The following is a 26,780-nucleotide window of genomic DNA, read 5'->3' as shown; positions in this document are numbered from 1 at the left end:
GATTAACTAGTTAGTTGACAGCTCCACCAAGACTGCATTAATGTACTTATTTTTCCACATCCTCTCCAGCATTTTTAATTTTTCTTATCTTAGTCAATCTGATGAGCATGAGGTGCTACCTAAGGACTGTAATTTGCATTTCTCTAATTATTAGTGATTTAGAGAATTTTTATATGACTATTTATAGTTTTGATTTCTTTCTCTGAATATTGCCTGTTCATCTCTTTGACCATTCATCAATTTCTCATGATCTGTTTCTTTTTTCACATGACTAATATTGAAATATGTTTTACATGATTGTACATATATAACCTATAACAATTATTTTTATGGGTAATTGGGAAAAAATAAAATAGTATTAAAAATTTCCAACCACTGGAGTTTAGAGAGGATGTTAGTCTACCTTATGATAACCTGGTATAACTTGTGGTTAATAACCATGGCACTGATCACCCAGAAGTGAAATAGTAACTTTGTTACTATCTATTTGATGTCACTGTCTACTTTTGGATTCCTCTGTATGACTGTAAAAGATCTCTCTGGACTGTCAGATGGTTCCTTGGTTACTGAGGAGCCTTAGGCCCCATTTATTGGCAAGTATAAGCTTTGCTAATAAGTTGATCAAACTTAGAATTTTGCTGCTTCACTCTACCTTTATTTCAATCATGACAGTACAACCCATCTGCATCAATGAATCTTGCTGTCTGGGAATTCTGACTCTGGAACCTGGGGGGCATGTCTTATTAAAGAGCACTGGACTTAGGGGTGGGGGGGTCTGGGTCTGAATCCAGTCTCTGGCACTTACTGTTGTTGCTTAATGATTCTGGGTAAATCAGGGCTGCAGTTACCTTCTGTGTAAGATGGTGCCAAATTAACTCTAACTTCTGACATTCTGGGATTATGTAGATGCAGATGGTAGAAAAGAAAAAAATAAGAAAATGCAGGATCTGAGGGGTCTCTCATGTCACACCTTCATTTACTAATATAAATCCCCTACATGGAAAGATGATATTTATAACTCATGAGACCTTTGTCAGTATTAGGGTAGTTGAAGGAAAAAAATTATATGTATGTACATATATAAAGATAGATAGAGGGCACAGAATGAGTTGAAGATTAAGGGGTCATAGCTGGAGAATAAAATTAAGGGATGAGAGAGGATGATACTCAGAGAAGAAGAAAGGGAGAGGTAGAATGGGGTAAATTATCTCACAAAAGAAAACCCAGAAAAGTCTCTTACGGTGGAGGGGAAGCAGGGGAAGGTGAGAGGGAATGAGTGAATCTTATTCTCATAGGATTTGGCTTAAGGAGGGAATAACATACACATTCAATTGGGTATGGAACTCTGTCTTACCCTACAGGAAAATAGGGGGAGAAGGGGACAAGAGAGCAAGGGGATGATAAAGAGGAGGGCAGATTGGGAAAGGGAGTAATCAGAAGGAAATACTTCTGAGGAGGGACAGGGTCAAAAGAAAGAATAGAATAAATGTGAGGGCAGGATAGGATTAAGGGAAACAGAGTTAGTTTTTCACAACATGTCTACTATGGAAGTCTTTTGCATAACTGCACATGTACAACCTATATTGAGTTGTTTGCCTTTTCAATGAGGGTGGATGGGGAGGGAGGAAGAGAGAAAATTTGAAACCTAAAGTTTTAAAAACATATGTTTAAAAAACCAATGTTTTCACATGCTACTGGGAAATAAGAAATACAGCAGATGGGGTATAGAAGTCTATCCTGCCCTACAGGAAAATAGAAGGGGAAGGGGATAAGAGAAGGGAGGGGGGAGAGATAGAAGAGAAGACAGACTAGGAGAAGGGATATTCAGAATGCATGCCATCTTGGGGTGGAGGGAGGGGTGAGATGGGGCAAAAATTTGGAACTCAAAAACTTGTGGAAGTGAATGTTGAAAACTAAAAATAAATAAATGTATATTTAAAAAAACATTAAAAAATAAATAAATTTAAAAAAATATATAAATCCCCTACCTTGACCCTACTTCAACGCAAATAATTGGACCTAACATGCCAAATTCCCTGAGATCCTCTTTTAAAGAGTCACTGTGTGCTATCTTGCAGGGAAAAGTGATTTTCCCCCCATGGTTGTATTTTGTCAAGAGTAACAACAAGTATGAAAACATGGCCAGGTTTTGATAAAAGCCAAGAGAAGGTTGGCACTGCCAGAGGATAAGCAGGAGGAGGCCAACTGAGCAATTATGAGGGATGTCGATTCAAGTGCTATGGTTGCCAAACTGATCTTAGGCCAGGAAATGGGACTCCACAAGGTGAGATGTAGAAAAATGCCCCAGGCTGAATGTTCAAGTACACACTGTCCACTGAACCCATCCAGCCCTGCTGTGGGCTGTGAAGAAATGTGTGTCTGGGCCATCAGGAGCTGCGGACAAAGAAGTATCTGCCTCCAGCAAAGTCTTCTGAAGCCTGGGAGCCAGTGCCATTGCAGGCATTCCATTGCAGGTATCACCCCAGGACTATCACTGTGCCTCACGCTCCTGCCACAGTTGCTAAGGGTGAATGGAATTATTCTCTTTCTAGGAAGTTGTCCAGACTGCTCCCTACATTGGGAAGCTGCTGAGGATCTTGGATAAAACTCATGTTTGAAGAGTTACGCCTAAACTCAGTCTGTGGTTTCTATTTTTCAGGGAAGAATAACTGACATTTATGTAGCATCATAGATCTGAAGTTGGAAGGGGCCTCCCAGGTCACTGAGTCTGCCCCCACTTCCTCATTTTACAGATGAGAAAACTGAGGTTGAGAGGTTAAGTGACTCGCCTGAGGTCGTACAGGCAGTAAATATCAGGGGGAGGATTTTAACTCAAGCCCTCGGATTCCAAAGCCAGTTGTCTTTCCACTGTACCACATTCCCTCTTCCTATGAGGTTATTGTGTGCAAAACATTTTACATACATTATCTCTTTTGAACCCCATACCAATCTTATGAAGTAGGTACTACAGGTGAGGGTGAAAGGAATGAGGTGATTTGGCTATTGTAATATCACTAATATGCGTTGGAACATGTGACTCAGTGATCCTTCCTTTTTAAGTTGGGTGATTAAGTTTGGCAAAGTATTTTAATGCATTATATGTATATAGTTAGGTGGCATAGTGGATAGAATGCTGGTCCTACAGCTTGAGTTAAGATTTGGCTTCTGACACTTACTAGCTGTGTGACCCTGGGCAAATCACTTAACTTGTTTGCCTGTTTCCTTATTTGTAAAATGAGCTGGAGAAATAAATAGCAAACCAATCCAATATCCAAATTGGATTCAGTCAAACGGCCACACTTGAGGACCAAGAGGGCCACATGTGGTTTCAAGGCTGCAGGTCCTCCATCCCTGCTTTGTACTATGCTCTAGGTGGCACAGTGGATAGAGTGCTGGGCCTTAAGTCAGGAAAACTCCACTCCCTGAGTTCAAATATGGCCTCAGATATTTACTGGGTGTGTCACCCTGGGCAAATCACTTAACCTGTTTGCCTCAGTTTACTTATTTGTAAAATGAGCTGGGGAAGGAAATGACTAGACACTCCAGGATCTCTGTCACAAAAACCCCAAAAGGGGTCACAAAGAGTTGGACATGACTGAAAAACAACTCAGCAACAAAATGCTGCCTAAGATTTAAAAAGGCACTAAACCTCTGCATTTCCCTCATTACTCTCCTACTTATCATTAGAATAGTCGTTCATTTATAACTGGCTATGCGTACTGGTATAGTGAAAAGAGCACTAGAGTGAGTCAGAAGACTTGGGTTTGAGCTCCCATTATGAGATTTCCTGCCTGTGTGACCCTGGGAAAAGAATTTAACCTGATGTTTTTTCACTAGTTTGGATGAAGGGGGATGGCACATGACATGTTTTTTTCCCCCTTTTCTTATGTTATATTTAAGTTTATAATGTTTCTTTTTCTTTTTTTTTATTATGTATTTAAGTTTTAGTATGTCTAAAATTTTTAAAAAAGAGAAAAAAAAAAGAAAAAAATTGTTGACCCATGGCATCATTGAATCAGATGGAATCAGAGGTTGAAGAGAGCTTGAGGCCAGCCAGTCCAATCTCATTTTATAGATGAGGAAATTTAGCCCCAAAAAGGTGGTGACTTTTCTAGGCTCAAGAGCCTTGTTTGGGTGTGGGCAACACAGCTGCAGACTTGTCCCCGGGTGGAGCTCCAGTATGACTGTTCTATGCCTTTCGCTGATGTGAGCTAACTAGAAGATTTTAAAAGTTCAGAGTGACAGAGTTCCCAGGGAGCTGAATCTGAGATCCCAATTTTCTTTCAGAAGGACAGTTTCAAGCTAGCCCTGGTTTCAGCCTAGGGGTAGGGAGCTGAGTCTGCTCCCCTTGCTAGGACATGTTCTATTTTCTCTTTCCACTCCTCTCTTCTCTTCTCCTTGTCTCACTTTTGATTGCAGTGCTCATTTTTTCCTTTAAATTCTCTCTTCACACACACCCCTTCCAATTATTTTATGATTGAACCCTCACCTATACTGTTCTGTCTCCTTGCCTGCTCCCGCCCCAGCATCTCTTCTTCCCTATTTCTACTAATTAACTTCCACAATACACTTTGTGTGTGCATGCATGCTTGTGTTCCATTTTCCTGTGTACAATTCAGGTAATGGTATCATGGAATGCCTGGTTCATTGTGCCTATATACTCTTCACCTCTTGTAACACCATTTATGTGAGATAGTTGAAATCTTTCCCTTTATCCTCCTTTCCTGCCCAGTATACTTACTTATCTCTCCTATTTCCCTCTTTGCTTAAAGACATCAAAAAAGAATAAAACTACCCCCAGTGCAATCTATCACTCTATGACATTAGGGTTCTGAGAGGATACTTGTTTCTTCTTCCTTTATCAGCATGCAATCCTCACATAGCCCCTTTCCAATTAATCAGATGCATTTCTTTACATTTCTCTTTACATATGTAATATGTACCTGATATGTAATAGGTGCTATATAAATGTTCATTTCTTCCTGTGTTTCCATTTCAAAGTATTTATTCAAATTTGGTCTTTACATCAGGAATGCTTGAAAATCCACTATTTCATTACTGTGACTCCTTGGCATTTAAACTCTGTTTTTTAGTGATTTGCTTCATTTTTTTAAACCTGGAAGCTCTGGATTTTGGCCATCATGTTCCTGGGAATTTTCATTTTGAGGTTTCTTGGAGGAGTAACCACTGTATTCTTTCTATGTTCACTTTGTTCTCTGGTTCTAAGAGATATGGGGAGTTTTCAGTTATGATTTCTTGAAATATAGTATCAAAGGTTTTTTAGGGGTAGAGAAGAGGGAGGGTCAGCCTTTTCAGGTAGTCTAATGATTCTTATCTTGTGGTCTTTTTTTCAGGTCAGTTCTTTTTGATATATACCTCATATTTGCATGTCAACCTTTTAATTGTAATATTCCTTGTTGGCTCATGGACTTGCTTTTTCTTCAGCCCATTTTAATTTTCAGGGAGTTCAATTCTTGGGCAAGGTTTACCACCATCTATTTGTGGCATTATTTTCCTTGCCATTCTATCCTTCCTAGCTCTGCCATTTTGTATATTTTGTATTATAATCCTTGTGGCCAGGACATTCTTTTCTCTGAGGCTCTACTTAGACTCATAGAGTTACTCCTCTTTGGGATTTTGGGTTGGGCACAGGTTTCTTGGACATTAGTCTAGACCTATATCTTTTCATGGCTGATGTACCTAAGTGACCATGGGCCAGCTGCTGCTCTGTCCCTGTCTACTGTTATGGGACTGGGCTGTTTTGTACTTTATCTTCCATCTACCTTAGCTTGCCTCTTCTCTGTACTTCCACAGAATTCTGGCAGATCTTTTTGAGCTGTTCTGCATTGGATAGAGGAATTTATAGCCAATTCTCTTTGATTTTATCATTTTTTCTATGTTGTGAAGTTTTAAAACTTTAGTGGGATGTACGGACTTCTCTAGGTTCCAGAATGCTGCAAACTTCCCACAATTCTCAGCAGAATGGTTTTCCAAGAAATGCTTCTTTGAGTACCAGTGGATCAATCTGGAGAATGGGTATAAGAACAGTTAGGATAGATTAGAGGCTATAGTGATCATCAGCAGATCTATGGTATTACCTGTACTAAAAGCTGCTAAAACATGTTTTTGCCTTATGTTTTCCCTGATTTTAAATGTATTGCTATTGTCAATCCACAGTACAGGTATTTTTCATGTCTTTTTTTTTGTGTGCATATACTCATCCAAGAGGGCCTAAATACCATCTTTATTTCACTTGTGGGCTTGATGGAAGGAAGCTAGGGTATAATAAAAAGAGCACGAGGTTTAGATACAGAAAAGCTGAGTTGTAGTCTAAATATTTTTTTTTTCAAATAGATAAATAGGTCCAAGGGGAATTACCCAAGTTTACAGGTAATAAGTAGCAGAGCTGGGATTTGAACCAAGGTATTCTGACTTCAATTCTGATGTTTTTTTTTTCACTATACTACAGTATTTAACCTTTGGAAAATCAATGTGGTACTGAGAAATTCCACTGTGAATAGTTCTACCTCTACTCATAGGAGGGACTGGGCTAAGGTATATTCATTTCCTGGCAATGAACCTAGACACTTGTCTGCTTATTACCCATTAATATTAACTATGTGGAGAACTTGTTAGTGTAGCCAGAAAAAAATTGCCCAGATATTATTTTTCTTTTTCTTTTTTTTGATGAGGCAATTGGGGTTAAGTGACTTGCCAAGGGTCACAGAGCTAATAAGTGTCATATGTCTGCTGTGAGGCTGGATTTGAACTCAGGTCCTCCTGACTCCAGGCCTGGTGCTCCATACACTGCACCACCTAGCTGCCCCCCAAAATGTTTCTTTTTTTTTTTTGGTTGGGCAATGGGGTTAAGTGACTTGCCCAGGGTCACACAGCTAGTTAAGTGTTATGTATCTGAAGGCTGGATTTGAACTCAGGTCCTCCTGAATCCAGGGCCAGTGCTCTATCCACTGTGCCACCTAGCTGTCCCTCCAGGTACTATTTCTAAAACAGATTCCCAACCCTGGTTTTTAAAATCTCCATGTCTCCTATTACCTCAAAGAACACTGCAAGATTCTCAAAATATTGAAAAAATCAATTCATTTTAATACTATTAAACATATGCCATGGAGTACTTGGTAGCAGAACACAGCAGAGGGAGTTCTGGGCTTGGATTCAAGAGAGCTGGGTTAAAATTTTGCTTCAGATACTTTATCTTTGTGATTATGAGCAAATCACAACCTTTACATGGTACAGCTTCCTTATCTGTTGAATGGAGATAAGTATTTACACTGCCAACTTTACAGGAATGTGAGGAAAACATTTTTGCAAACCTAAAAGTGCTATACATGTTTGCTCAAAGTTGAAAGAATCTGACTTGATCACTAATGTAAAAGAAGTCATGCCATTATTTATATTGTAAGCATTTACAATTCTTAATAATTTGATATAACATGTATAGTATGGAACAGACTTTTGTGCCATTCCAAAGGGTAGAGCTGGTACCAACAGACAGAAATGATCAGTTAGCACATTTTATTTCAAGGAAGGGAACAAACATTTATTAAGCATCTACTACTACGCGCCAGGAACTGTGTTAAGTGCTTTATAAATACATCTCATTTGAGCTTCACAGCTGCGTTACCTGCGAGGTAGATTCTATTATTATCTCCATTTTACAGTTGAGAAAACTGAGGCAGACAGAGGTTAAGTGACTTGCCTAGAGTTACCTAGATAGTAAATGTCTGAGGCCATATTTGAACTTTGGTTTTCCTGACTACAGAGCCATATTCTATCCACGGTGCCACCTAGCTGCTGCTATTTTTTAAGAAAAAAGAAAACTTTAAAAACTGGAGCTGTTTTATCACTTGGGTAGGGGGTGGTATTTGAGGAGAAACTAAGGGCCAAATCTTAATGATGCTATAGATACTAGAGTGAAGGTAATCTAAGGTCTCTTCCTAAGAATCAGTATGAACTCTGAGCCAAGCATGGCTTCTGCCCTTCTTCAAAATGGTTACTTTACCAGCAGCAAGAAAATTTATATCCAAGGAATATTTTTAAAGGATTATTTTTTGCTTTTTTTTTAGCTTATATTGATAACGGCTATCAAGAAAACAGCTTTAAATACTGTTATTAGACAAAGCACAATTAGGAAAAGAAATCGAATAAGCTCCAAGAAATATGGTTAACAAGTAGAAGCTGAATTGCTGATTACCTTCTGATTGTGATCTAAAGGAAGTGGAGGAGGTGACTTTATAGCTTTATTGATGACAAACAACAGAGTACTAGGAGAGAGGTTAGAAATAACTTTATTTCAAGTTAGACAACGGAAAGTGTTACAGGAAGAAATTACAGAAACTTGGAACAGAACAAGAAGCAATCTGGAAACAGTGAATGAGGAGAAAACAGGAAGTTTTTCCTGATATAGTCAAATGAATATGCCTTCAGTTAGGTCAGAAGTAGCAGAATGGCCTGTTACCAATGTCAACAAGGGTCAAAACCAAATGATAACTGATTCTGAACACCCAGAAGTTATCAGTTCACAAAGATGCAATCAATAAAAACCCCTAAAGAGAAATGTTTTCATGACATGGGTCCAGCATGTGATAGTTTGGGGAACCCAAATAATGATAGTAGAATGTCAGGAATACCTAATACTGAATTGGAGCAACTTGGGTTTGCATAGCAAAAAATAATGCTTATGAAACTGGCAGAGAAGCAGCCTATCATAAACAAGCCCACTATATCCCAACCAGGAAATGACATTAATACATTTGGATCCTGGAAAAGTTGACAGCTCAAAACAAGAAAAACAATAACAGCCCACTATTGTGGAATTCTATATCTGAGCCCTTTCAGAGTTTTTGGAGGAATAAAAATATTAACAACTAGGGCAATTTGGCATACTGAATGACTTTTTTGATTGTCACTCTTAAAAGGGAATGGCATTCCATTACTTGAAGAAATCTCAAGTCAAGTGACTTCCCTCTTAAGCATTTGAAGTGCAAATGCTAATAAAATTAAGGATGGATGAAAACTCTGGTAAGAATACTTATCTTGTATTTAGCTTATTTTCATGTGTGTCCTGTGTTTTCTCCCCCTGCCCCCCCAAAAACCCTTCAACTTACTACACAACCAACTCTCAAATATTGCTGGTAGTGAAGGTACATGGACAATGCAAAATACTAATTTTGGCTTACTTCTAACTATATTATAGTAAACTTTGTATCTACTGACAATGCAGTTAAAAAAAAAAGCAAATTTCACCTCCTCTCAAGATTTTACCAGGGTAGCGTGTTAACCGTTAATGAAATGCCTAAATGGTGAGCACAAAGGGGGCTGATAATCAACTTAACTGCTGCTAACATGCCAAGCTTGTTAGTTTTTCCTTAAAAACTCAAAGTTGAATGCCTACTGACTAAAAGGTAAATAATGTTATAATATGCTATTCCAAGAAATGACAATGCAGTTTGAGGCCAAGAAGAAAATCAACACTTTTTTCATATATACCTCTGATACAATAAACATCCCACTAAAAATAGTAATGATGGTCAGGTGTTTCAAGCTGTTGAATTAGCATAATGTGATATTGAATTTTATAATTTCAAAGGGAGAATTACTATTCCTTGTGAATGGTGATTGTTGTTATTCTGCGCAATAACCTACCTATCAAGGTGTTAATCCACACAGTGTTTACTTTCAGGAAAATAGGAATTTAAAGGGATGCTGGCTTAAGTCCTTGAGAAAATCTGGGGGAACTACCCAAGAAAGGCAAGAGATATTTTTATCATAAATACTGATCTATGATTACAGTTGTTTCTTTTTCATATATATCAAGAACCCCTCAAAGACCAATGGGAAAAAGTCATTTTTATCTACTTGATTTGCCTGATCATCCAGAGGTTATTTTAGTGCATTCCAGTACTCTCTGAGGTATATGGTACCATAAAGTAGAATATAGGGGAAACTGAATTACCCCTATGACCTACACTATTCAAGCTATTTATTTTGGGAAAGTAGGGATGGAGAAGGTGCCCTGTGTTTACTGGAGAAGAGATTTCACAAAGTAACTTGCCCTTGAACATAATCAAGAATATATAGCTGCCATAAAATAATTTTGTCCCTACTACTCTGATAAAATATCAACATTAACCCTTGGGTTTAATGCATTAAGAAACCAATCAATTAAGCATTTATAAAACACCTACAATATGGCCAGTATTAAGCTTGTTCCTGTGGGGGTATATAAAAAGTATAGCAGATGTATTTCCTGTCCTTGAGCCACATACAAACTAATTCCAAATGTGCTTTTTATTTATTCTTATTTAAAAACATAGATTATCCTACATAAGCATCAAAAGGAGAGGAAAGATGAAAAGCCCTTTCTTAGCTTTGTACCCCTTTAAGGAGAAAGTGCCCAAAGGGATAAATTAGGCTATGGTGCAACAAGTTAAGTACTGTAAATCTAACTAAGAAGCATAATGTTCATTACTGGAGTTTTGTGAACATCAGGATCCATTCAGACTGGTTCTGCAAAGCATATTAAGCTACCTGTAGGAAAGTATAGTAGATCCTCCACTAAAGTCCTACCCTGATGATTCACTGTGGCATGGAGTTGACCCTGAGTTCTCAAAGGCTATTCCAGTAAAGCACATGCTCTAGCAGGTCTTACCAAGCTAGAAAGGCTTTAAGTATGGGCCTGGCAGTTGACTGAATTTCTGTCACCTGAGTATCAGGCTGTCTAAATGTAGAAAGGCTCATCATCAGAAAAGTGTCCACCACGTAATGAAATTTTCAGCTACAGAATTTCATGAAATGTGGTGGAGTTGGATCTGCTTCAGGGGAGGGAGAATCCACACTGATGAAATTAGAAATCTTTCAAAAGATTAAGGTATTCTAATGACATTGGCTCTCATTAGAGAAGTAATTTTAAAATATTCAATTAAAGGCCTTCTTTGCTACACATGGATTATGTTTACTACACAAAGATTTCTCTGAACTGATGTCAGTTTACTAGTGGCCTAGAAATTCAACAGATAAAACTTTAGGCTCATTTCCAGCAAGCTGATTATAAAAAGCAGCCAAAAACATGGAAAACCTACATTTCAGCAATGTTCACAAAAGCAGACTACCAGAGGAAGCACAGAGACTTGATAGTTTGAAGACCACTTGAATAATGAGCCTGTCCTTGCATTTCCAACAAGATAACAAGAATGGAGTAAGTTCACTAACTAGGTGCAAGGAAAAGAGACAAGCTTTGCCAACAGAGTCCTGTGTCAAACATAGAGAGACCTTTTCTCACTGTATCTAAGACCTCAAGGTCACAGGCCCAAGAAATTTCCCACCTTTTAAGCAATCTATGGCTTTCACTGTATTTGACAGAGACAATAATACTTGGCTTGATCAAATGGTCATTCTGATATAAGTGACATTACCTTTCTGAAATACTTATAGCACTATCACAAGCTTCACATAAACACAGAAAGTAATGTACTGCACAGAATGGGACAAGCTGGTTACTAAGAGCCATAGGCAAATTTACAATGATTGAGCTTGTTACCTCAGACGAACTTTGTATTACCAAGTACACCACACAGAAGCAGCCTTTTATAACAATTAAAAAACTCCACCACTCAGTATCATGCTTTGTAAATTGTATAAATGTCCCGCTTTTAATACACACACACACACACACCCCAAGTCAATGAAAACCCTGGAGCAAGGATTTTTTTCTGTTTATAAATTATACAAACTATAATTTAGGAAACTGGTACTTGTTGAAATTATTGAAGTAAATTATTAGGCAATTATGACTTTAAGAAATATGAATGAAGGCTCTATGATAACTTCAGCATACACCATTGAAACTTCACAAGTTGCTTTCCAAATTGCACAACTTAATTCATCCCAGCAGGTATAGATGGATCGTTTTCATGATGCTTTATAAAAGCATTTTTCTATTTACAAAATACTTTACAATAATCATTATTTCTTTCAAAATCTGTGAGCAGCCATATTATCCTTATTTCATAAATGAGGAAATAGAAAGTCAATTCTTTTGTTTTAGGGCATTTAGAACCAATATATGAATTTATAATTTTTAAACTCTCAGCCTGATGTGCCACACTACCACCCCACTTTAAAAAAAATATACAGGTGGTTTAAATGAATCTTTCTTTTCCAATCAACCTTTTTTTTACTGTCAAATACAGAGGACTGACAGTAAGAAAAGCTGGAAATACTAAAAAAGATGAAATGCAAGGAAGCATTGGGAAAACTTGACATCATTACTTCTTATCCATGAAATTTGGTCTCATTCTACATTTTAAATAAAATATTAAAAACTTTGGGGTTTGGAATCGGTGAATCTAGGGGTGTGAAACGTTTAAGCTTACAGCTTGAGGAAACCTATACCCTTAGGGTAAGACTTGAGACTAGTTCAAAGTTGGGTAATTTTCCAAAGATAGAAGAAGTCTGAGGCTATATGTAATAGCCAAATCAGATTTGAGAAAGAGCAGTCGCCAAATAAATTATGATCTTTTGTACCTCAGTTCAAAATCCTGATCGTAACAGGTAACTAACTATATCCATCTAAGAACTAAAGCACAAAAGTGTGCAACTATGAAAAGAACCATTATGCCATAAAGTAGTATAGGTAGAGAAACTTAGGAATCAAACACTCCTCAAGGCCATAACCTATTCCTCGTTGCCTCTGGAATCTTCATGGATGCTGAGGAAAAAGGGTATAATTTGCTTTATGGGACACTAATGGCTTAAACATTCAACTCGACCCTATAGAGTGGCTTATACATCAGAGAATATCGCTCCATATGAAGTTTTGGTGAGGAAAAAAGGTTAAAGTAGTCATCACATCTTGTAAGTTCTGCTTTCCTAAGGGAACTTAATTATTAATAAAAAACATTCAAAAAGAGTATAAAATGAAAAAAATAAGAATAGTAAATTTTCTTTTCTGGTAGCTGATTTTATCCACAATCCCTATTATAAGATTAGTTCAGGTATCATCTATTTTACCAGTGTTGTAAATAAAAAAATACAGTACCTGTTCTTTTAGAACATTTTCAGTGTAACAGTCATTAATAGACTTCCTGATTTTTTTTTATAATTTTGTTTAAAATGTCCCAAACACAATGAATGAACGATAGTTATATTAATATCAAAAATACATTAAAATTATCTATGTTGGCCAGTGCATTTGACATGCCAGTGTGAGAAAGCAATTTCTTAGCCAGATACATCTCAATAAAACTGTAATTATAAGTGAAATAATGTATTTTAAAACTTACAGCATCCTTTATATAATGTATTCACTTACATTTTAAACTGTAACCAAAATCTGACCTATGCAATATGTCCAAATAACCATCACTTGAGCAACCTTATTTACATTCACGAATGTTAATCCTTACTGCTGATAACTTTTTAGTAGAAGAAAGGTTCAAAAGGGTGGAATCAAAACCACTGGCTTAGATCCTATCTTACATATCAACAGATATTATCTTTTTATATATTATTAAAATGTGCGCAGTATTTAAATATATTATGAGAAGTCGAGATACATGGATGAGCTAATTATCGCTATTAAGTAATTTAAAAGTTTCAAAAATGCAGCGATGCTCTTCATGAAGCTCAATATAGCAAAACTAGTATTCAATTTTAACCACGCAAAAATAAATGTTTTATATATATATATATATATATATATATATATATATATATATATATATATATATTTAAAATATATGTGACTTAAATCTTACACTCTCTTTTCAGTGTTTTTTATTAGACAATTATTTCCTTAGTTAGGAAAGCAGAATTTGTAATATGATGACTACTGTCACAGTGGCTTAAAGACTGAGTTTTTTTTTTAAACCAAAAAGAGCTTGTCCATGGCTATCAAGCAATCAAAAGAGAATCAGTAGACAATCACATTTACATCTTAATAATATAGCACTTCTCCCATTAAAAAAAATTCTTATCATGGAATAGACATACATTTGTTATTGTAACTGCAACTCAGTTTCAGTATAAAACGTAATCAGGTCAAACAATAATAAACAATGAACAAAAAGTAAGGAGTGTACATGCATTAATATTAACCCTTATGCTACTATCTGAGTACCAAGGTACAAAGGTGACAGGTTCCCACAGAAATAATTAGCCATGTAATTTTAAAATTACTTAGCAAAAGTGGTGGTTTTCATTTGAGGACCAATTTCTAGGCTAAGTTTAAAAATCTTAACTTTTACTTTCATTATGTTTTATAATGAAATGCTCCTCTCAAAGTTACCTACTGAATTTGCTACCAGCAAACACTATCATATATCTTTAGTTTAGGATATATGAGTATCAATGTAATACTTATTTTTCAGTTCTAAACAGTATGTGCATGACAAAGTTTGAAACAAATAGGCTAGTCATTATTTGTACACTATAATAAATACACAAGAATACAAGGTTTTATAAAAATACAATTTCTAATCAATTTAGGTGATTTACAAACCATGAGCACATTAAATACTCAAACACAAGATAGTCCCTTTTACGGTAGAATACCCATTGGGCTAAATTTAAAAGAGGTTCTTCTCTGGTAGTTGTGTACAGTTGATTATATCAGTAATCTCTGTATAAGATCGGTTCAGGTAGTTTCTATTTTCCAAGAATTATAAGTAAAAATACGGTACCTGGTCATTTAGAACATTATCAGTTTAATAGTCACTAATAGACTCCCACTATATCTTTTTAAAATTTTGTTAAAAATGCTGAAGACACGATGAATACAAGTACTGCAGTAACATCAATACAAAAAAAGCAATACAAATTAAGCTGCTGAATACAAAAATACATTGAAATACATAAACACCACAATGTAACCTACAGCACTAATTCAGAACTATTTTATGTGAAAAATTAAATAAAAGGTTTTGTATTAGACAACTTAAGTATTCTCACCTTTTAACAACATTTTAGTTACATACTTCACAATTTTTTATATACAGCATAGAAGAAAATACTTTGAAAAGATATGACATTTTAAATGCTTTAGTAGATGACATAGTTATCATTCACACAAAAAATATTGACAATGAATAAAAGTGATATCTTTAACATCAATTGCTCTAAAAAATGAGGATTAAGATTTTTTTTTACTTCATTTGTTTATATTTCAGTCAGCCTGATAAATTCAGAAGATCTTAGTCTGAAATATTTATTTCAAAGTAATGTACACTGTATTGCTCAAAACTATACATCATACAAAAGTGGCAATTATTTGTCTAAACATTGATTATGAAAGACAGCTTGCACATATACAGGTTGAGTGCTGAGTTCTTCATGATGTTTTATTTACAATGAAAAGTGCTTTCATCAGCTCTAACGTGATACATCTGTTTCTATGTGTCAATTATTACAGTCTCCCTGAAGTTGAAAAAATATGTAGAAAATACCACATCTCTGCAAACACTAGAGCATATAACTGCATGTGGTTCTGGAATTAGCAGCTGAAAAAGTGTTGATAATTATAATTTAAAAATAAATAAAGCATAGAGGTAAACCAGTTACAAAACAGCAGAGAACTGCAATAGTCGCAACAGTAAAAAGAATTTTTTAATAAAGCATTGCTAACAAAATGGTGAAGCTGTTGGATCAAAAGTCTTAAAAACATCCTTCAGGGATTTATCATCCGATTCTCCACTTGGATCATTATCTGGCATTTGATTCACCTGTCCTGGCTGTCTTGTCTGTCGTGGATCACTGTACTGTGGTCTTATTAATCCTGTTAAAGCCTGGATTGGAAGGTTGTGCACTGCTGGTGCAGTACTGGAGTGTGGGGGCTCAGGTTTAATCTGAGTCTTAACAGTATTATTCTGTTTATCTGACTGTGGGTCAATTGGCCCATCTGTAGTCTTTTCCAAATTTGGAGTGGTCTTCTGCAAAGCTTCTGAAGGAGAAGGCTCATTTTTGCCATTATTTTGTAAGCCACTGATTTTTTTCTGGTTCTCTCCATTCTCTCCTAAAGAAAGTGGTGCTGGATCTGATAAAGACAATGAACCATGTTCCCTTGGATCATACAAACTAATGCCACTAAGAATAGAACTTGGTGTTCCCAGTCTAACACCAGTTGAAGCTGACAGTTTAGGAGCATATGGAGGAAGAGAATCAGATTCAGATTTATTAGTTAATGCCCCTGAGATCTGTGATGAACCAGGACTAGGTCTGGCCAAACGTGGATCAAATTTTGATGGATGAGGATCCTTTGCAATCCCATGATGAGAGTCTGTATTGGACAGCCTATGAAGTCTAGGATCAACATTTTTTTGCAACCTAGGATCCCCTAATTTATTTCCTGGACTGTGGGTTTCTCCAGGTTGGTCCAAGTATCCACTTCTCGTAGTATTATTTTTGGCTTTTGCTGCTAATCTTGGATCAGCTGGCATTGTACTTTGATGAAGATCACTATTTATATTACGTAATTTATTTAGCCTCTGGTCAGCTATAAGTGGGGGAAGAGGTAAGTTGATTGATGAAACTGGGTCAGGTTTAGGTAAGGGTACTGGAAGTAAATCTTCAGGAGCCCATACAATGTGTTTTGCAAAGTTTGGTTTGGTCAGGATAATATCCATTTTAATATGGCTGAATTGTCTAAGCTGTGACCTTGGATCTTGTAGTGTTACACCAGGTAAAGATTCCAAAGGTATTAGGAAAGCTTTTTCTCTCAGCTCTCTTTCTGTTTCTTCTTCTTCATCATCTATTCCTTTTTGTTTGACTTTAACTCCAGAATTTGCATGGTGTAAGTCAAACTTTCCTCCACCAACAGAAGGACTTGCATGACCACTTTCATTAAGTTTTAATTTCCTGGGATCTCGTGCAAGTCTAGGATCAAAAGGGGCAGAATCAGGAGGTTTTCTAGAGCTTTGTCTTGGGACAGCCCTAAGTCTAGGATCAACAGCTTGGCTTCCTGTATTTTTGTCTTTAGCAAGTCTTGGATCAGTAGGAGTACCAAGTTCTGTGGAATGTTGTTGTTGATTCCTTAGAGTCTCTGTTTGTTTCTGTAAAGTTTTCAATATTGATTTGACACTACTTCCCTCTTCTTCTTCACTACTGGAATACCAGTTAACATTATCATCTAAAAACAAACAAAATTTTTTTTAAAAAAAGGTCACATTTAAATTCAAAATTTCAAAAAAATTCATGGTCTCTGTAATAATGTTCATTTAAAGCTGAACCAACAATGAGGGAAATGTAAAAATAGAATCTAGAGTAAGGTACTCTTTTGGGACTAGACTGTACTACATACACATATGCAGTGAACATATGTGGTTGCATAGTTGCTAACTATAGTAACAGAGTCAATGATTTCTCTAGAGCAATGCATGTCAAAATCAAATAGAAATGGAGGCCATTAAATTGTACATAAGGATCCCTATGGGTGCATACTGACATGGAAAACCACATATTAACATTATCCAGATTTAAATAATTGGAAAGATATTAATTGTTCATGGTTAGGGCCAATATAATAAAAATGACAATTTTACCCAAACTAATTTACATATTCAACACCATCCCAATCAAATTACCAAAATATTATTTTACTGAGTTAGAAAAAATGACAAAATTCATTTGGAAAAACAAAAAGTCAAGAAGAATCAAAGGAAATAATGAAAAAAAAAGTGTAAAGGAAGGAGGTGTAGCAGTACCAGATCTTAAACTGTATTATAAGGCAATAATTATCAAAACTCTCTGGTACTGGCTAAGAAACAGAAAGGTAGATTAATGGAATACAGCAGACAATTTATAGCAGCAAATAAACATAATAACCTTGTATTTGACAAGTATAAAGACTTAAGATTTTGGGATAAGAATCCATTATTTGGTAAAAATTATTGGGAAAACTGGAAAACAGCATGGCAGAACCGGACATGGGCTAATATCTCAAGATAAGGTCAAAATGCATACATGACCTAGATATATAGAGAGATCTTACAAGAAAATTAGAAGAATATATACATTTAAATAAGCTTGTTTATCTATTTTCTCATCCTATAGTAGATTAGAAGCCACAATTTAGAAGGTGGGGACAAAGAAAAGCACTATTAGTAGGCACATGGACAACCATGAGAAGTGATTACTTTAAGAAGCTGATTATTAAGAAGATGATTAATTTAAAGGAGAAGATTCCTAACTAAAGAAAAGAAGCTACAAGAAATTAAAAAGCACATCAGGGGCACTTAGTATAGGATTTTAGGTAAGGGTACTACTGCAAGTAAATCTTCAGGAGCCCAGGGGAAAACAATTTAATTTCCCCCTAAGGCTTTACTTTATTTTGGCATACTACCATCACTGATATTCACAATGATGACCTTGAAAAATAAAAATAAAGGTTTATGTTCCATATACTATTTATAAGGGAAGCCCTGTTGAATTTTGAAATGTTTTCTACCAAAAGTCAATTTTTCAAGCTAAAAGGGTGAAATCCAGCTATGTAAAAAATTCAATTATATGAAGCCCCTACAACATCTGATTATTCCAAGTAAATAAGGTATTATTTTGCTATGAGTTATCAGGAAATGACTAAGATGATTTATTATCATGTAGTTTCTACAGGAGAGAAATAGGTAGTAGCTACCTACTGTTATTTCTATGAAGTTTCTATAAGATTGAAACAGCTAGAAATCACCTGTTGGCAATATAGCTTTATTTGGTCATTTAAATATGTTATGTAAAAACATCCCTTCTCTGCCACCAAGTTCCTATATATGTTCCTTTTCCCTATTAGACTATTAAATCTTCTCAAAGCAAGGACTATTTTGCTTTTTCTTTTTTTTATCAACAGCCCTTAGCACAGAGTCTGACACAAAGTAAGCACTGACTAAATGTTTTTTCATTCACTTGTTTACTCACAATACAGAAAGAATAGGAAATTGTCCCAAATATTCAACAAAGCAGTAGAGATTATTACATGTTCACTACCCCAGAAAATGAAGTATATGAACTACTTATAACTTTGTTCAGCAATCTTCTCACTGGAGATCCATTTAGATTTCCAGATTAACTGGACTGTTTTGAAGGGGGACTACAAGAAAGGCCTATTTCTTCACATTCATCCCTAGAGCCTTTTGCTCCAACTCTGACCCATTTAATATTAGGCTTGGATTGTCCATTTGTTAACCCTCACTACATGATCATCCAACTTCCTTTTCCAATCATCCTCTGCTCTTGTCATTTTAGTGTCTGCTCAAAGGATTCACAGTTGTGGCAGTAAATGGGACCTATAATGGGGCAGAGAGTAGTGAGTTGGCAGTGGCAGAGTTAAGCAGAAGAAGGGAATCCTGGGTAAACAGAACTAACCAATTTTGACTGAGATCTTTCTAGTCACAGAGGAAGCATAACAAATAAGATCTTATCATATTTGATATTACCTTCTTCCTTGCTTAATGTCCTTTGAGACTGGTGACCAACTGGTTCTCCATCCTCCTGATGTTTCTGACTAAGTCTTACAAAGAGGGCTTTCTGCATTGCAGGAAGGAAATCTGGTACATTTATAGCAGTTTTATGACCTGGTGTGTTGATGCAATCTGACTCACTTCCACTGTTTAATGAGTCTTGAGCCATGTGAGGCTGATGTTCAGCAAATTCACCATGCCACATTCCATCTGCATGTATTCAACAACAATAAAAGAAACAAATACTGGATAATATTAAAAAAAATCTCACTGGATAATAGTCAGTTTTACAAGGCATGGATTCCCCAACAATAAGTGAATTTTTATAAGAAAATATTTACCTAATCTCAAGCTTGAAGGTATAATTTTGTTAAATTATTAAAAACAACATTAAAGTATTTAAAGCTTTACTACGTTAATGCTTTTGGATAAATTTTAAAGGCATTTAGTAATTTTCAAGATTCAAGACAAACTCTAAGCAACTGAAAAATCCACGAAGGCCATACAGGACGGAAACCTTTAATGTCTCACAGAAGAGATGAGGGACTATTAGGGCAAAATGTTGTCTATTTTGTCAGATGCTATCACTGTTATTTGTTTTTGTTTAATTGTTTTCCTTTGGCACAAAGGAGTTCAATCCTCCTTTGTAAAAAAGGAAAAATGGTTAACCAAAAACTTTATGATATAGTGACAGCAGCTGACACTATATGTAAAAATCTGTCTCCATGTTCCTCTATTTCATTACTTGTTCTCTAGGACCAAGACTGAATATTACAATTACTCAGCACTGGGCTTCCTTTCCGTTTTCCTTTCATTTATATTCTTCAATTCAACAAGCATCTACTAAGTTCCTACTATGGACAAGGCACTGTGCTAAGCATTGAGGATATAATGATAAAAACGAACAGTTTTGGCTTACATTCTGCTTTCATTACAGCCATTGTGCAGATTGTTATTGTTTCAATTCATACAGATCTTCCCGTGTTTCTCTTAATTCCTCATATTTCTCAATGAACAGTAATATTTCATTATTCATATATCACAGTTTGTTTAGCCATTCTCTAGTTGATGGGGGCACTGTGTTTCCAGTTCTTCATTTCCACAAAATGTGCTAGGATAATTTTACTATATGGTCAATTTTTCCCCATCTTTGATTTTTTGTTGGACACAGCATAATTATTTAATGAACATATAATTGGTCCATACCCATATGAATATTTCTGGTATATTTTAATCATGTGAATACAGCCTAGAAATCAAGATCATTAGCCTAATTTTACCTCTCTTGCCACTTGTTTCCTCATTTCATTCCCTGAAGTCTTTCTTAGAAATGAAGGAATGAATTTCTTCATTTCTTTACTTAATGGACGCAGTGTTATTGAATGCTGCCCATTTCCATTCCCAGGACTCATCTACTGACACCTTGGCCAATGCTGGTTGCCACCATTTGTGACAATTATACTCAAAAGTAAATAGGGCTTGGTAAGGTAATCTTGAAAAGCACTGGGATTGCGGCAGCAAAATACAGGAGCAGTAAATCAGCAGTCCAAGGAAGTCAGCCTGATTCTTATCTTTTTGGATTGTTGTGAAAAGACAAGGTTCTATTAAATGCTGAAGTAAATATTTTATCATGATCAAATGCCCAAGTATACAAGCATTGTCCTTGGAGGCAGTTAGGTAGTAGTACCTCAGACACTTACTAGCCATGTGATCCCAGGCAAGTCAGAACCTGTGCTTGCCTCAGCTACTTCAACAACAAATGGGGAAAACAATAGCACTTACCTCCCAGCATTGTTGTGAGGACTGAATGAGGTAATATTTGTAAAGTGCTTAGCACTGTGCCTGGCACACAGTAGGTGCTTAATGCTTGTTCCCTCCCTGCTTCTTAAAAGTTATCAAATTAAATAGAAATAGAAGGTATGTCGCAATACTTCAGTGGATCAGTGATCTCATCAACTTGGCTACTTGTTCTACTATTAATGTTGATTAAAACCCATCCATGACTTCTCATTCTGGACAATTCTTATTCATATTCTCCATAAAGGTTCTACCCAATATGTTGTGGGCCTTGAGCATTACAACTAGTAAATAGAGTGCTGGACTAAGAGTCAAGAAATCCTGTGTTCAAATTCTGTCCTGTAGGTTTGCAACTTAGGAGTCATTCTGGTCTCCACATTTTCTCTTACTCCCCCATATCCAATCTGTTGCCAAGGCCCTTCGATTTCACATTTGCATCCTCTATTAAATATGTTCACTTCTCTCCTCAGACACCACTATCATTGTACTGAAGGCCCTTATCACCTCACCCTTGATTATGGAAATACTCTGCCAATGGGTATGTCTGCCTCATTCTAGTCCATCCTCCATTCAGCCATCAAAGTAATTTCCTAAGGTACAGGCCTGAACATGTCAACCCACAACTCAAAAAAACTCTAGTAGTTCCTTATTACCTCCAGAATCAAATACAAAGTCCTCTGACATTCAAAACCCTTCATAACATAGCCTCCTCCTCCCTTTATAGACTTCTTATACCTTACTCCCCAAGCTTTACTCTCTGATTCAGTGACACTGGACTCCTGGCTGTTCCACCAACAAGACACTCCATCTCTGGGCTCTGGGCAATTTTTTTTTTTCTGGCTGTTCCTCACGTCTGGAAAATACTCTTTCTCCTCATCGTTGCCCACCGACCTGCCAGGCTTCCTTTAGTCTCAACCAAAATCCCATCTTTTATTAGAACCTCCCTTAACCTGTCTTAATTCTGGTGTCTTCCCTCTGTTAATTATTTCCCATTTATTCTGTATATAGCTTTGTTTTTATTTGTCTGAATGTCGTCTCTCTCGTTAGATTGTGAGCTCTTTGAGGGCAGGGACTATCTTTTGCCTCTTTTTGTATCTCCAGAGCTCAGCACAGTGCTTGGCACTCAGCAGATGCTTACTAAATATTTATTATTTGATTGATTGTGACCTTGGGCAAATTACTTACCCTCTGATCTCTATGGTCTCTTACACCTCTAAATCCAAAATTCTATGATCATTTTCCAATTACACATTTCTCAAATGTTTCTTATGCCATTTCTTGTACATAGTTCATTGATGGAAATATTCTATAGCCTACTTAAACAAATCATGCATCTGTCCATTGCCTTTTGCATTACCCATAATTTTCACACTTTCGATACTGTGATGTTATAGGATGCACAAATATACAACTTCACTAGAAAACCAGTGTTAAAAGGATGGATTTTGTGTCTGGGAAAAGCCTGGGACTGTTAAAAGCACTGCACAAATTCCTAAATAAAATTCAGCCTATTTTCTTCCTCCTATTCATTTGTGGTCAGTTCACTGTCCATCTGCAGTGTCCGTCCTAGATGTGTAATGATCATCGGACAACAGGCTTGCTGTTCGGACAATATATATTTGTTTTTTCTATATTGGCAAGAAAGTTAAACTTTTTTGAATAGTGGCATTTTAGCTATTCATTGAATAAAGTCATGAATATCACTGGAAAGGTATTATTCTTGGACTTAATGCAATTAACATAAAGACATTTGCAAACAGGAGCATTTGGAGAAAATTTTTCGTGATAACGGCTCAGACCTTTGGTGATATTATGTCTTCATGTTTTCTACCCTGCTTGATGTTAATAACAAATAGATCATTGAACACTTATTTCCATGGTTATAGTCAACAAGAAATCTTATATTATCTTAATGCAAGCATTGTAGACCCCTTGTTGAGATTTTAAGACAACATGTTGCCCTACCAAGTCAAACTCTTTTTTTGGGTAATCAAGTCCATCCACATGGTATTTTTTTTAAAAACCAATGACTTGGATAGTAGCATAGACAATGTATTCATTAAATTTGCAGATTACAAAAAGTTGGGAGGGACAAGCAATAATGGATTAGAGATTCAGAATTCAAAAGTATTTCTACAGACTAAAACAGTGGACTGAATTGAAAAAGGATGAAATTTAATTGGGATAAATATAAAGTCTTAGATGGGTTAAAAAAAATCACCTTCGTTAATACAACATGGAAGGGGCATAGCTAAAGAGACACTTTTCCAAAAAAGAGTTATGTGTTTTAGTGGACTAATATTTAGCTTAACATGTTCAGGAACCAAGAAAGTTAATGCAATTTTAAATCATACTAAGAGAATCATAGCTTCAATGTATAGAGAGATAACAAAGTCTTTTTGTGATACATATCAATCAATAAACACTTATTAAGAACATACTATGTTCCAGGCACTATGCTAAGTTTTGAGGATACAAAAAGAGGCAAAAAGACATTCCTTATATTCAAAGTGCTTACAATCTAAATAGAAAGCTACGGCATCAAGAAAAATAGGGCTGAAGTCTTGCATTTAACATACAGTAGTGGAGTAACCAAAAGCAAGTCACTTAATCTCTTATTGCCCCAGGCAACTCTTTATTCTAAGTGGCAAACAGACGGTTCGTCTCTATCTGTGGATAGGACTTTCCCATAGTGATGTAATAAGACAGAACACCTCAATTCCCTAACCATTGTATTCTTTTTGGCCAGACCATAGCTGGGGCCCGGGATGGAACATTTTAGGAAGATCACTGATAAACTGTTAAGCGTCAAAGGGAAAGAAGGACAGCACCTAGAATGGTGATCTTCATGCTATATGTGAATCAGCTGCAGGAACTGGGGGTGTTTAACCTGAAGAAAAAAGCCTCAGGAGTTATATGATAGCTGTTAAAATACCGAAAGACTTTCAGTTAAAGATGGATTAGATCTGTTTTGTTTGGCTGTAGAGGGCAGAACTATAAGCAATGGGTAAAAATACATACGGGGGCAGCTAGGTGGTGCAGTGGATAGAGCACCGGCCCTGAAGTCAGGAGTACCTGAGTTCAAATCTGGCCTCCGACCAAATACTTGACACTTACTAGCTGTGTGACCCTGAGCAAGCCACTTAACCCCAACTGCCTAAAAAAACCACAACACTACATATGGCAAATTTAGGCATGATATTAAAAAAAAATTCCAAAAAACTTCCTAACATTTAGCACTATCAAAAAGTACAACAGACTGCTGTGAGAGGTAATAGGTTACTTCTCACTTGAAATCTTCAAGTAAAGGCAACATAAGCACTTCTCAGGTACACCATAGAAAGAATTCTTTTTCAGGTTTGTGTTGGACTTGATGGCTACAAAGTACCTCCCAACCTGGAAATTCTGAGATTCTGGGATGTTGTACTCATTACATGAAGTACTCAGTGTTTTTTGCATCATGGTTCCTTCTGGCAGTCAGTTGAAACTTATAAAACCCGCAACCATAATGCTCCTTTTAAAAAAAAAAATAATTGAAGGAAAAGCTAAATTTCAGTTAGAGATGAATGAAAATAGACATGTAATTTTTTCCCCATTCAAATTCACGAACCCTGTGAAATCTATCCAGGCCCTCAATGAGAAGGTATAGAGTAGAGGTTCTTATGGTAATGGGGGTTTGTTTTTCTAGTTAATTGTGAGACTACAAAAATATGCTCTACTGTGGAAAATTGCTTGTGAAAATATCTATTTGCTTCTTACATTTTCATCAAGAATACACTCTAAATTTGAGATTATTAGAACTTTCTTGTACTGGTTTGTAGTTAATGATGAATTGATGAAGACAGGTCATTATGAAAATGCTGACAAATCTGTGCTGTTTTCTGACATTTATTATTCTTTTGTCACTTTCATCTATAGATGGAATTGGGCTCGCATGACTTCATTGGGTCTCACATCAAGCTTTCTACACATTTGTTTTCACCTCTACTGCGTTTTTGCTCTATTATGAGATAATGTTCATACTCTTTCTTCATTCTTATGTTGTACAAGTAAATTTGTACTTTAATCTGCTATTGCCTCCTAGCTGACATATCTTCCCCCTTGGCAAGGCCATCATGTGTTGGTTGGTTATGGTGGCTTCTAGGTTCATTTGGTCCCCTCACTGTGATGACTATTCTACATAAACTAAAATGCTACAGAAAATAGTGATTATCTTTGCAGTCTGACTTCCAACTTCATCAATAAATTGAAACTGTTCTCTCCAAAGTTAATGATGATCTTTAATTGCCAAATCTAATCACCTTTTCTTAATTCCCACACTTCTTGACCTTGACATTGATCCATCTTTGACAGTCAACCACCCTATTCTCCTTGATACTCTCTTATATTTAGGTTTTCATGACACTGCTCTCTCCTGGTTCTCCTCCTACCTGTCTGATCATTTCTTCTCAGCCTGTTCTGTTGAATCTTCATCTAGGTCATGTCCATTAATTGTGGGTGTTCCAAAGGATTCTGTCCTGGGTCCTTTTTTCCCTCTACACTATTTCACTTGGTGATCTCATAAACTCCTGTAGATCTGATTATAAACTCTATGCAGATGACTCTCAAATTTACATGTCCAGACCTAAACTTTCTTTTGACTTGCTCTCACATTTCCAGTGGCCTACTAGAAATCTTGAACTGGATGTTTTATAGACAGCTTAAATTCAACATATCTAAAACTGAACTCATCATCTTCCTCCCATCCCCAAACCATCCCTTCTTTTTAACTTCTCTATTATTGTCAAAGGTGACACCATCCTCCCAGTAATCCAGGTTTGCAACCTAGGTGTCATCCTTAACTCCATACTCTCTCTCCCCGATCCAATCAGCTGCCAAGTCTCATCATTTCTACCTTCAAAACATCTCTCATATAAATTTTTTTTCTCTTCTCAAACACTGTCACCACCCTGGAGTATGCCCTCACCAACTCATTTCTGGACTACTGTAAGAGCCTGTTTGTTATTGTTTCTGCCCCAAGTCTCTCCCTACTCTAATCCATCCTCCATTCAACTATCAAATTGATCCACCTAAAGAACAAGTCTGATCATATCACCTCCCCTCATATTCAATAATCTCCAGTGGTTTTCTACTACTTTCAGGATCAAATATGGTATCTTCTGTTTGGCTTTTAGAACACTTTAAAACCTGGCATCTTCCTACTTTTCCAGTCTTCTTATACTTTATTATCCTCTACCTACCTTGTGATCTCATGATACTAGACTCCTGGCTATTCTTTATACAAGATACTGTATTTCCCAATTTGAAGGGTTTTTGCTGGCTATCCTTGGAACAGTCTTTCCCCTCATCTCCACTTCTTTGCTTCCCTGGCTTTCTTAAGTCTCAGCTAAAGTCCTACCTTCTGAAAGAAGCCCTTCTCAATCTTTTTTAATCTTAGTGCCTTCCTTTAGAGACTACCCCCCATTTGTGTGTATATTTCTACATATCCATATCTATATATATATATATCTATCTTGGTTGCAC

General features: G+C 36.3%; 1 protein-coding gene across 2 annotated transcripts in view; it reads right to left on the bottom strand.

The window, feature by feature from the left end:
- Positions 1-14,473: 14,473 nt before the first annotated feature.
- Positions 14,474-26,780, bottom strand: part of ZC3H6 (zinc finger CCCH-type containing 6) — a 78,741-nt gene continuing 66,434 nt past the window's right edge. For both annotated transcript variants that reach the window (XM_020987519.2, XM_020987514.2), the window contains 2 exons: positions 19,437-19,670; positions 14,474-17,140 (listed from right to left, as the gene is read on the bottom strand). In XM_020987519.2, the coding sequence (XP_020843178.1) occupies positions 15,636-17,140; positions 19,437-19,670 (1,739 nt within the window). In that variant the 3' untranslated portion in view covers positions 14,474-15,635. The remainder of the gene's footprint in view (positions 17,141-19,436; positions 19,671-26,780) is intronic.

This window comes from Phascolarctos cinereus, unplaced genomic scaffold (assembly GCF_003287225.1).
Source record: "Phascolarctos cinereus isolate Bilbo 61053 unplaced genomic scaffold, phaCin_HiC Scaffold_2;HRSCAF=192, whole genome shotgun sequence".
Taxonomy (NCBI): domain Eukaryota; kingdom Metazoa; phylum Chordata; class Mammalia; order Diprotodontia; family Phascolarctidae; genus Phascolarctos; species Phascolarctos cinereus.
This window is presented reverse-complemented; position numbering and strand designations above follow the sequence as displayed.